The sequence below is a fragment of the Amphiprion ocellaris genome, chromosome 4, assembly GCF_022539595.1.
Source record: "Amphiprion ocellaris isolate individual 3 ecotype Okinawa chromosome 4, ASM2253959v1, whole genome shotgun sequence".
In the NCBI taxonomy this organism is placed as follows: Eukaryota; Metazoa; Chordata; class Actinopteri; family Pomacentridae; genus Amphiprion; species Amphiprion ocellaris.
The window spans coordinates 24077148-24089263 of NC_072769.1; the positions used below are offsets into that span (position 1 = coordinate 24077148).

Here is a 12116-nt window from a genome sequence, read left to right on the forward strand (position 1 = left end):
AGGAATACTGGTTGAATGAGCCCTTCTAAGTTGCTTTTATCCATACTGAGGAGACCTGTGCTTTATATTCTAGATAATACAGAAAGAAAACTGGTCAGAATCTGACCTGGTCTTTTTCTTATCAGTTTAATACAGTTCAGTAAGACCAAGAACATACAGTGTGCAACAGCACTGAGCACACTCCTATGCAATATCACCTGAATGTCAAATGACTTCATACTGTGAGGACTATATTGAAAATGTTGGCCTCAGTAGAAACTCAGTGCAGCAGAAGTGAATATTGTTATGAAATAACCTGTGAATGACAGAACTTTCTCAGTGTTTGGATTGATGAGCTATGTCTGTCTGCATTTCTGTATCATGGCTCCACATGGAAGAGAATTGCCAGAAGATCTGAAAATCTGATGGATAAGGATACAGGAAGATCCGTGACAAACTAGAAATCAGTGGAAACACAGTTACGACAATAGTCGGGGTATGGAAGGAGCCATAGTGCCACTAATCACCACTAAAACCACAATACAGACTGCATTTCTTTCACAATCCAGACTTGAAAAGTAGGCAAGCAAGTGCTTCATATGTGACACAGTGGTTATCTGGAAATCAGAGTTTCTGGGACAGCTCAGTGTGCTGCATGCCATCAACCTCTATGGATGTTGTCTAAGAAAACTTTTGCTTGCCCTTTAGCCCAGTACTACAAGATGTTTGCTAAATAACATGAAATAGAAGCCTGATAATTATTAAGACCAGACTCTTTGCTTTGATTCGACCCATTTAAATTTGTTGGGCTCACATGGGGTCCGGCATGTTTGGGATGAACCTAACCGGGAGTGAATGCATAGTCCTTACAGTGAAGCACGAAGGTGTGACTGATAATATGGGGCAGCATGAGTGCAAAAGCTGTTGGGAGGATGGCAGTTATAGACGACACTGTGAATGTCTGTGAATATCCCAAAATACTGGCTGACAAGATGACTCCCAGTCTCCAGAAGCTTGGCAGAATATTCCGGTGTGAAGGCATGATAATGATCCAAATTAAACTGCCAAATTCACACAAGAGTTTCTAAAGAAAGGAAAACTAAAAGAAAAAAAAAAACCTGAACAAGTATGTCGCCTTTCTTCAATCCAATAGAACGTGTGTTGATGAATGCGTTGCAGATGGTTGAGATACTTGGTAGATTCTCCTTTCACAGCTTCACTTTACAAGGGTCTGCACAGCCTGCAGCCAAGTTCTAGTTCAAGATCATCCCTTTTAATGGGATCATCAGCTACTCCCAGGTCATGACACCGCTTTACTGTTCCCTGAAATACACAAACTCAGAAGCATCAATATGCATTCACAGTACAAGTTATTGTGTTGGCTTTTCTGACTTGATAGTATCTATCAGAGAGCAGAGTTTGGACTGACATTTCAGGAGGCATCATTACTGTTTTAAATGTGACAAACCTGTTTAGTCTCTTGGTAAACTGTTGAAACCTTTGGGTTAATATAAAATTGTGTGACTTTTTGTAACATAGTTGACAGGTATCATAGTTGACATTTTTGCTGTTTCCAGGCCTAAAATCAACATGGCCGCCTATAACCAAACACCACATGGTATTTTTACAGAAAGATTCTTCTAAATATTATATATACAGTTTAGTCAAATTGAAAGTTATTGATAAATACATTGTAGTTATCCTGTTGACATGCGATAAATCCACACTTCACTAACACACTATTCTACATTAAATAACTCAGAAAGCCTTGGAGTCTTGCCAGTCTTTTCTTCAGGAGGAAATGACATCATGTGGAGCAGGTCATGTGATCTGGAATCAACACACTTCCTGGAGAGGTGTTTTTGTAATGGGTAACATAGTGGAAAGTGATTTCTGGGACACAGATACAATTTGTTGTTTTCCATATAAAATTTGATATATTGGCAAGAAAGAAATATCTGTCATGATTATCTCAACTTAATAAAAAGAACACAATCAAAACTATTTTTGAATCAGCTCATTTTATTATTGTTTAACTAATTATAAGGTGGTTGTTATTAAATTCAGACAGTTATTTAGTTAATATTTTAGTGATATCCAGTCATTTTTATGAATAAATAATTGTTTCCATAATAAATAATTATGGAATTTGTAAAGATGTGATCATAATGAACATAAAAAACATGTATGCTTGTTTTTATTCTGTTTTTTTTTTTTTTTTTTAAATTTGGTATACTTCATGCTGAGGTGGAGTCAGCCTGCCATCAAAAAGAAATTGATTTAGTATTTCCTTATATTATTAAATATGGTCACCAAACGTCCTGTTTTCCCAGGACATGTCCTGTTTTTATGTCCTGTCCTGGCTGTCCTGGTTGTTTTTTACAGAGTGATGAAAATGTTCTGGTTTTCATTGTTTTTCATTGGGCCGCTAAACTGAACTAAAACTAACAAATATTTTTTATGAATTAGTTTTTGTAAGTTTGTGGGAGCTAGTTTCGTTACAGATGGATTGCTAAAAAAGAGAGGTATTTTTTTTCTAATACAGAAGAGACATTATTTCTATCATTATTTCATTCATTATTTTTGAAATTTGTCTTAATAAAACATGTTGAGTAATCTCTGAGAAGCCTGTCTGATTTTGCATCTTTGGTTATAGATAGTATTTGGTAATATAATAATTTTATATCCATACAGAGGAGGCATACTTTAAATGTATTGAAATTATGAGGCATCTTTGAGTAAACTTTGAGCATATTTGAGTATCTCATTGCCAAGCCGAGTGTCCTGATTTTCCGTAATCAAAACATGGTCATCCTGTGATTAAATCCGTCATGTTAGCACATTTTCCTACAACAATCAGGCGTGGAGGAGCAGGGTGTGATGCAGTGGTTGGCCGGTAGGGGTCGACTGCGTCTTTCAGCTGGTGGTCAGTGGAAGGAGGAATCAGTGAAGAAGTGAACTTGGTTGCTGCTGTGTTTAGTCGAGGATGCTGCTTAGGAAATGACAGCTGTGTAAGTAAACTCAGTGCATCATTAAATTGCTCGTTATCGTCTTTAACACAACTTAAAGTTCTAAGTTACCCCACAGCCTCCATCTTCTGCGAAAATAAAATAAAAATAGATTTAGCTGAGACCCAACAAGCTAGCAGCAGCGTTAGCTGCGTGATAGCTAACCAACAGTTTTAAGAAGCTCGTCAGTTAGCTTAGTAGGTAGCTAACTGTTAGCTCAGGCTATTTCCAACTAGCGCCGTTTGAGCTAACACGTATATTCCTGAACATTTTATTTAACAGAACACGCATCTGTATTCATTATTATTGTTATTTGACTATCACATTACACGCAGGAACAGGTGCTGTGTTAGCACAAACGCCCAAACAGTGTCAGTTTGTCGAGACTCTTTAGGTGTTATTGCTCTTAATGTGATTGTTTAAATGTTTTTGAGTTGTCACTGTTATCTGGTTCTAAAGCTGTAAATGCTACAGTATTAAGATAAATGTTAAGGTAAAGCTTTCATTAGTGAAATGTTAACCACTGCCGTCTGTTTTCCTTCGTATCAAAGGTCAGACTCACCGGTAAAAATCGGACCTAGCAGTTTATTTTTAACTCTGCTGAGAGCTTTCAGTCGTAAGGTTTGTTTTAGAGTCAGCTTTCACTGAGCTGTGGCAGTCAGCAGGTCCATTTTCCACCGGTGCTTATGTTTCCTCTACAGGTGTCCTTTCTATTCTGTAAAACGGGATTTGCTTTTCCATGTAATATTCATCTTTGCAAAGTTATTTAATTTTGTGTTAACTATGCTATACCCATTGTCTGTTGTAGGTTAACATACAGTCAAATACAATTAGGGCTGCAGGATATGGTAGAAAAGCTGAAATGTGTTGCTTTACTGCTATATGTACACTACAGTTCAAAGTTTAGGATCACTTAGAAAACTCCTTATTTATAAAAGAAATAGGGACAAACCCATGTTTCACACATGAATCCATGTGTGTCAAGTTTCTTGAAGAATGAGGTGGTGCATTAATCCTGTTTTCTATAAATGTGATATTTAAGCATTATTTTAGACCTGTTATAGGGGGTTAATGAAAGTTATTATTGCAAAGTTTGTCCTGCTTGTGTCATTGCTGTATAAATATCTGACTTTCCATACATATTGAAATTTATTGTAGTATTTTTAAGGTATCATAAAGCGGCACTGTTTTAGCTTTTCGGGCACAATATTTGAAAATTTGAGCATGTTTCTGAGAAGAAAGAAAGGAAAAGAAATCCCCCCAAAAGTGAGATGTACCACACAAAGCTACAGATGTCTCTGTAAAAGCCTAATTTTTAGATGAATCAGAAAGACTGTCTTATTTTTATACATTCCTTAAATGACAAATGTTAGAACGTGGACACTATTTTATTTACAACAGAAGCATTAATTTAAATTCTGAACAGATGAGATGTGAATTTCTCTCTAAGAAACACAGCAATAACAAACCGTCAGATGCTGAAATCATACCAGAGAATGATAAGGTCTGTTTTAAGAAAACATTTTGAACTGAGCCATGTTGTTTTTAATGAAGCTGACTTCAAATTGAGAAAAAAAGAAACATTTTTTTCAATGAAGATAACATTAAATGAATCATAAATCCAGTCTAGACATTGTTAATGTGGTAAATGACTATTCTAGCTGGAAACGGAAGATTTTTAATGGAATATCTACGTAGGGATACAGAGGAACATTTCTAGCAACCATCACTCCTGTGTTCTAATGCTACATTGTGTTAGCTAATGGTGTTGAAAGGCTAATTGATGATTAGAAAACTCTTGTGCAGTTATGTTAGCACATGAATAAAAGTGTGAGTTTTCATGGAAAACATGAAATTGTCTGGATGACCCCAAACTTTGGAACATTAGTGTGTGTGTGTGTGTGTGTGTGTGTGTGTGTGTGTGTGTGTGTGTGTGTGTGTGTGTGTGTATGTATATATATATATATATATATATATATATACATACACACACACACACACACACACAGATATGTATTGCAATCTAAAAATAACTTCACCAAATGCTTTGAATAATTCAGTTTGTAGAAGCTTTGCGGTGTTTATTAGTCATGTTGTCTCATGGGGGGGCTAACAGTTCCTGACACTGCAGACCAAGTGCCCAATTGTGGTCATTGTCATCATCCTTTCTATTGCTGAAGCATTTCTTTACAACTGATGTTGTTTTTCTTTTTGTAACCAAATCCTCCATTTTCAGTTTATCTGCTTTTTCTCGCTCATTTTGCTGTGTACATGTGGAGCTTGCAGCTCAACAGGTGTCTTTTCAATCAAGTAGAAACTACAGCCCTTATATCAGAATAAATTATACTTTGTCAGACTTCTTTATCATTGATGTGATAGTGTAGCTGGTATTGTTATCATATTGTGTGTCTGTCTGTGTGATAGGGAGAGGAATCTACTAGAAAGGCCGTTTGAGGACAGGTTTTTATCAGCACGATCGTGTCCTAACAGTACAAAGGTCTACAGGTATGTAGTTGAGATCAAAACGAAGCCAGAGTTCAAAGATGTGTGTGACCTGAGTACTGGCTGAGTCCTCATGGGTTGGAGAGTCTTCACATCACAGCTGGTGTGATCTCATTGCAAGATGTCACTGGTTTTCATTATTCCCGTTAAAAGCTGAAGCATTGGGTCAGACTGGGCAAATGCATTTGTAACTCTGTCGTGTGTCAGTTTTTACTTGGGTTGTACTCGTATGAAGACTACCTAAACTAGAGCCTCCAAATGAACCCAAGGATAAATATTTGTTTTCAAGGTAGCAAATAAAGGGAGTCCAAATAGCAATAAACAGTATTAATCTATTGGCTAAATAATTCTTCTCAAATAATTTAGCTGCAAAAATGGTTTGAAATAATATTATTTGCAGTTTTGACTATAAATCAATGCTGTATCTATTAGTTGACCCAGACCAGTTTTAGTCTTTAAGCAAAAAACAAACGTTAACTGGTTTTTGTGAATATTATGATTTTTTTCTTTTGTTTTAAAACCAGTAATTTCAGACAACACCTACAAATTAGAATTGCATTTTGTCATCATAGAAAATCATAAATTTTCTATGATGTTTCAGACGACAGGTGAATCCCCCGTAATTAGAATATGGTGGAAAAAGTATTTTTCATCAGACATTGCTCAAAGTGAAGACTGTGTGTATTCTAGACTCATTACACATAAACTGAAATATTGTAGGCCTTTATTTCTTTTAATTTTGATGACAACAGCTTACATGTAATGAAACTCCCCTCAAGTCAATCTCAAATGATTAGAATATTTCACAGAGATGTCAATCAAGGATCCCTGGACACTCCCATAAAGTCCTGAGAAGATAGTAGTAATTGTTCAGGCTCTTGATATTTGATTCCCAGTTTTACTTTCCTACCCTGTTTTGCAAGTGGTTGATCGGTAAATAAAACCATACAACCTGATATCTGCCTGCTGAGCCTGCATGAAGGCAGCATTCGTCCAGAAAGTTTCTGCTGTTCATCTGTTGAAGACAGTTTGTCTGGCTGTCCTCCTTTCAGCTCCTCTGTGCAGCTGATTGACAAACAGCTGTTTGTGACAACAGAGACAGCAGCAGCAGAGGCTTGGTGTGACTTGAACAGATTTCATTTCAGTAGCACGTACGCAGCACTCTTACTTTTAAAATGGATTCCCAGTGAGCTGCATCCTTACTTAAATGCTTGTTGCACTGAAAGTGCCTTAGTTTTAGCTTCCCTCTGTGTTTGGGTGTAGCAGGTAGATCCCTCTTTCTGATCTGTTCTCATGCTGTTTTTCAGGCTGTCTTGACTGACTGACAGATGCCTTCACCATGATGCTGAGCTGCAGCACGCTGGTCGTCGCCCTCTTGCTGTCCCAGGCCACAAGCTTCCTGAACCCCTCGGAGGACGACGGTGTCCCTGAAGAGTGGGTGCTGCTTCATGTGGTTCAGGGCCACATCGGGGCTGGAAACTATAGCTACCTGCGCCTCAATCACGATGGGAGAATCATCTTGCACATGCAAAGCCTCAAAGGAGACGCAGACCTGTACGTGTCGGATAAAACCCTGCATCCGAGCTTCGACACGTACAAGCTGCAGTCGGCCACGTGCGGCCATGACGTGGTGGTGGTGCCGGGAGACTTCACGAGACCAGTGGGCATCGGCATTTATGGCCACCCATCTCATCAAGAGAGCGAGTTTGAAATGCGAGTTTTTTATGATCAGACGGTGCCTCAGGACCCGTTTGATAAGGGCTCATACTCTTCAGAAGATGAACATAAGGGAAAGAAATCCACTCAGACAGCCGAGGACTTTGAGGAGGAAGAGTCAATCATTTGGACTATACTGATTGGTATTTTGAAGATTATACTTGAGATTCTAGTATAAGAAGAGGTTCTTTTTTGCTGCTGTGACAGCAAGAGAGGATTCTGTTCTTAGTTCAGCCAGCCTTTCATTGTTAAAGGGTAAGAATATGCACCTAACCCTGAGGGAATTCTTTCATTTAAGCAATTTGTCCTCATAATACAAAGGAGATTCTAAAGCTTGATGGATCGCTTAATTCACCAGTCAGCCCTGACCAATCCAAGAATGTTTCACAAAATCATATGTTTGGTAATAAGGAAGTAACCATCACCCTGTTAGACTGACCAGGGTGTTGCTTTGCTTTGTTGTCCTCTCAAGAGAGAATGAAATGATGTGAGGTAAAGCTCAGGGTCTGCATTTGGATGTTATTGGCACCAGTTGAAACAAAATTGCAAAATGGGACTATTTTTGAAGTCTAAAAAGATGGATCTGGATTTTGAAGTTTCTCTAAATGCAGCACTCACATGTTCGTCACTGTAACCATTCCTTGTCCTGTCATGAAGTAGCCACATAACTGTAAAGTAATTACATTGTAAAAGTTTGCTGTAAGAATCTGCAGTCCACGTTCTGAGTAGAAACATGTTTTAAATTTCAGCTGAAGTTCATTTTAGGCCATTAGGCAACTTATACTGCCACAGACTCTCCTCAGACATGAACCCCTTTTCAGTTAACCTGACAGCAGTTCAATGTAAACAATCACACTGCTTAGTTTTCAGTAAATCGCAACAGCAGACGTAGTTACACTGCTGTGTTTGAATCAATGCCCACACAAGGTTACGGTGTACTGATACAGCACAGCTTTAGAAGACCATCAGACCTTTATGATTTATTTTTGAGTTGTCTGCTCAAAAAAGAACTACAGCACATGAACTAAGTTTAAAAAGAGAGCTGGAGAGAAGTTCAAACGCTGCCTCTGCACCCCTGGCCCATCACCATGTCAAACTAGGCACGGTTGTCTTTGGTGTTGCGGTTTGGGAAGTTACAAACATGGTGGAATGCAGCCTCCCTGATTCAGCTGACAGAGAAAGAGATCAGACACACTAAGCAATATTCTAATTGTTGTGTAATAGTGATGCTGCTCTGCTGGTTTTTCCACATTGGACTGTGCAGACCTTGTGGAAGGAGTCTGAGCTAAGCCAACTCATCAGCACATTGCAGTTCACATCTTGACATTGGCTTCTGTCTATTTACAATTTGTAGAATCTCCTGTGATCAAATCTGTTTTGCTTAGAACTTCATTTTTTGTAGTAAATCTTGTAACTCGGGGTGAGGGCTCGTATGTTACCCAGCAGATGTTTGCAGTTTGGTCTCAGTCTTTATTTACATTCCTTATGTATCAGCTGATTTATTACTCAAGCAATAGTGGCTGTTCTCACTCAGGCCAGTACAGATTGGATTAATAACAATTTTGTAGTCTGGGCACAATCGTACTCTGCTCGAAACATAGAGGACACTGGTGTAAAACTATTGCAGCACATCCCATAAACCGTAGTGTTGAATTAACAGGCAGTAACCTTTTCAAGATTACAATAAATGATGAAAGAAATTCTTAAGGAGGCATTTAAATGTAATGTAATGTCAAAAGTACGTTTAAATCTTTGTGCAATTCGGCTGTTGTCAGTTTGACTTGATCTGCTCTCAGTTTGTAACTTACTTGATGTGTAGTTTTTGTGCTGATGCTATGAGATCAGCCGTCATCTGGACGTGGTGGGACTCCTCCCAACAGTGGACTCTTTCTCTCAGAGATTTTTTCATGCACTGACAAATTATGAAACAAAGTAGTTACAAGGATTGAAACCTAAAACACTGTATTTCAACTGTATGCTTCTATATTGTAACAAGTTTTCCTGCCAGCTGGTATAATTCAAATCCTGGCCGCAGTGAAGGAGGCAAATATAAAAGCTGGTTTTCCTTCAGGTGAAAAGAAACTTGGTTTAGGGCTTGATTTGAGGCATGCAGAGGCCTGCAGCCAAACTGTGGTTTATCTTTGAGCTACAATGGACAGACACATCCAGCTGTATGCCAGCATTAAGACACACACATTAAAAGCTTCAGCTGAACTTGACATTTTTTTCACAGAACGAAGACTGCACCTGCTTATCTTTGACAGTGTATTCACGCTTTGAGGTAACGGCTGGTTGAAGAAAGGTCACAGTGATGACAAACTTTCAACATTCACATGTTGTGTTATTAATGGATTAGGACAGACTTAAAAATCTGAACCTGTCAAACTTTTCACAAACCTTCAAACAGGTTACTGATGTGGCTGAGTCTCTCCTCAACCTGTGAATGAATGACACCACCTGTCTGTCTTAACACTGCTATCCACACTATATGGGATCTGTGTGGGTCTAAATGTCCAAACTGAGCAATACAGTTATTGTTGGTGGTTTTGAGATATGAGGTCCCGACAGGGTGGGTTTATTGTTGGATATAAAGGAAGACCTGAACGGTTTCAAAAGTACAAGGATGATTTTCACCAAAGCAGACTGTCAATTTTTATTTTTTTCATTTGCGCTTTCTTTAATTTCGACTCCAAATGGATACATCCGGTTTGTTAAAAGATTGCTAACAAGCGGTTAGCCTGAGTAGCAACATTTTGTTGGATTTGTTCTTGCCTGTTGGACAAGCTCCTGATTTCAACATCACCTCCAGCGCTGGAGTTCAGTTATGAGTAAACTTGTTACCACTGAGCAGAAATGTTCAACAGTGCCTTCAGATCAGTCCTCGGAACAGCCAAGCAGCTTTCCTGTTTCTAGAGACGATTTATTCAGGTTTCCAAATAAAGCAAAATATTGTTTTGCAGCTTTTGTGTTGTAAATCTTTTGTTCTGAATTGATAGTGACTTAGACCACTTAAACCAAATTTTGTTGGTTTAAGTGGTTTGCATCAAAACCTCTACACAACTTTTAATTTACTACAACCTGACATAGGTCATAAATTATTTTGTCTCAAAGTTGTGGCAGTAACAATGGTGTGGAGATTCTTTTTTTTTTTTTTTACAGCAACACTACATAAACCAACCAATTAGTATTGCCAGTTTTTTTTTGTTTAACACTGACCATATAAGTTGCTGTAACTGTTGGTCATGACTGAATAGAGGATAGTGTACCGAGTCAGCTGTGTCTAGTAGATATCCATCACACTGAAGTGCATTATAATTACAAATCATTTTTAGCTGACTTCTCCGAAAAGCTTCATTCACACGGTGTCCATCAGCCTAGCCTATGTCCATGTGTTGACCTGATGCTACCCTGAAATGTTCCATTAATTGCTAAATCAGATTTAACATCAGAGATAAATCAAGTGATGTACAGGCATTGAATCTGTTGTTTCTGATCATGAAAAAAATTATAAAAAAATTCTAAGATCCCCAGAAAGCCATGGTGTAGTCTGTACACATTTTGGGTGCCTGTGGAAAAAAGGAAATAGCCTGTACAGTAAAACTCATCAGGGTCCATCCCCAACTTTTTGGGCAGCTGTCCTGTACGTGGACAATCCAGTCATGCCACTTAAAGCTTAAATTCAAAATTACACCAAATCCCTCAGCATATATTGAAAACACAAACTTTAATATATATGATCCACATCTCTACAGAGTGCAAGTGTATTTACAGGAGAAAACCCAGTTCAGCTCAGAAAGTTTTCTCTCAGCTCCAGTTGTTCAGGTTTGTCTCTGTTTAAAGCAACCCTGGACGTCTTGAAGAGACACACTGTCATCAAGGACAAACAAACCCACAGTCCCGGTGTGAAACATCATCATGTGAGTCTGGGTGCCAGCTCGATGCTGTTGATCCGCAGGACTGTCTGCGGCTGGATGATGATCTTCTTACGCTGGAACCGGTGCCTCTTCCAGAACCGCATGTGTACTTTGGGCCAGGACTCGGTCTTTTCGATCACGGTGGCCTCGACTCTGACCAGCTCCTTCCCCAGCAGAGGCCTGCCGACCAGGGTGAACTCCTCCGCCCCGACCAGCAGCACCTTCTCCATCCGGATCCGCTCCCCGCAATCTGCCTCGATGTGGTTCTCGATCAGGATCAGGTCTTCGTCGGTGACCTTCCACTGACGGCCGGCGAACTGCACCACCGCAAACAGCCGGCCGAAGTCCTGCCGGCTGATCCGCTGGTTCACGGCGCTCACCACCGCGGCGTGTCGGCTCTGCTCCTCCTCCGCCAGGACCAGGCTCGTCTGCTCCGCCCACGGAGGCCTGGACAGCGAGGTCCGCGGCAACAGGTCCCCGCTAACAGAGCTCTGTGTTCGGGTGGTGCCGGGGAACAAAAGAGGGTGTCTGGGAAACAACAAGCTGCATGTCCTCCACAGTCCTGGAAGCCCTCTGCTCACCGCCATCTTCACAACGACGAAGCTTCTTCTTCTTCCCGTTTGAGTCTGCAGACATCCGGTGTTAGCTGTGTGTCCGCCACCTACCGGCTGGAGTGTGAACACCACCACAGTCTGTGGACAAAAGACTCCACATGACAAAGTAATGGGATTAAACGTTCCCGTTTGTTCCTTTTTTACGTATTTGTCTCAGTTTGTTGTTTCATATATTATAAACAAATATATAACATTTATACATTTGTCTCATTGCTTTCATCGGGACAATTTTTTTTTTATCAAATAAATAATCAAACCACCATAAACACTGGAGGTGCCCAACAACAAGCTTTTGTCTCGTTAAAAATTCTATATTTATGTTATTACTTTTTTCTCTCTTGTGGTCCGCACACGAATCTTGCTTCACTGGAAGGATCAAAAAG

The 12116-nt window shown here is 39.5% G+C and overlaps 2 protein-coding genes across 3 annotated transcripts; one reads left to right on the forward strand and one right to left on the reverse strand.

Moving 5' to 3' along the window:
- Positions 1–2919: 2919 nt before the first annotated feature.
- On the forward strand, positions 2920–10164 carry c4h6orf120 (chromosome 4 C6orf120 homolog). 2 transcript variants are annotated; one of them, XM_023276112.3, is made up of 3 exons: positions 2948–2990; positions 5412–5492; positions 6797–10164. In XM_023276112.3, exon 3 carries the CDS (start codon positions 6829–6831, stop codon positions 7381–7383), a length of 555 nt encoding a protein of 184 aa, XP_023131880.1. In that variant the 5' UTR covers positions 2948–2990; positions 5412–5492; positions 6797–6828; the 3' UTR covers positions 7384–10164. The 2 variants fall into 2 exon arrangements, with proteins under 2 accessions (XP_023131882.1, XP_023131880.1); XM_023276114.3 differs by lacking the exon at positions 5412–5492 and having other exon boundaries at positions 2920–2990.
- A 746-nt stretch (positions 10165–10910) lies between these two features.
- Positions 10911–11742, reverse strand: mrpl21 (mitochondrial ribosomal protein L21). The gene has a single exon (XM_023276104.3). It carries the CDS (start codon positions 11704–11706, stop codon positions 11119–11121), a length of 588 nt encoding a protein of 195 aa, XP_023131872.1. The 5' UTR covers positions 11707–11742; the 3' UTR covers positions 10911–11118.
- Between the last annotated feature and the right edge of the window lie 374 nt (positions 11743–12116).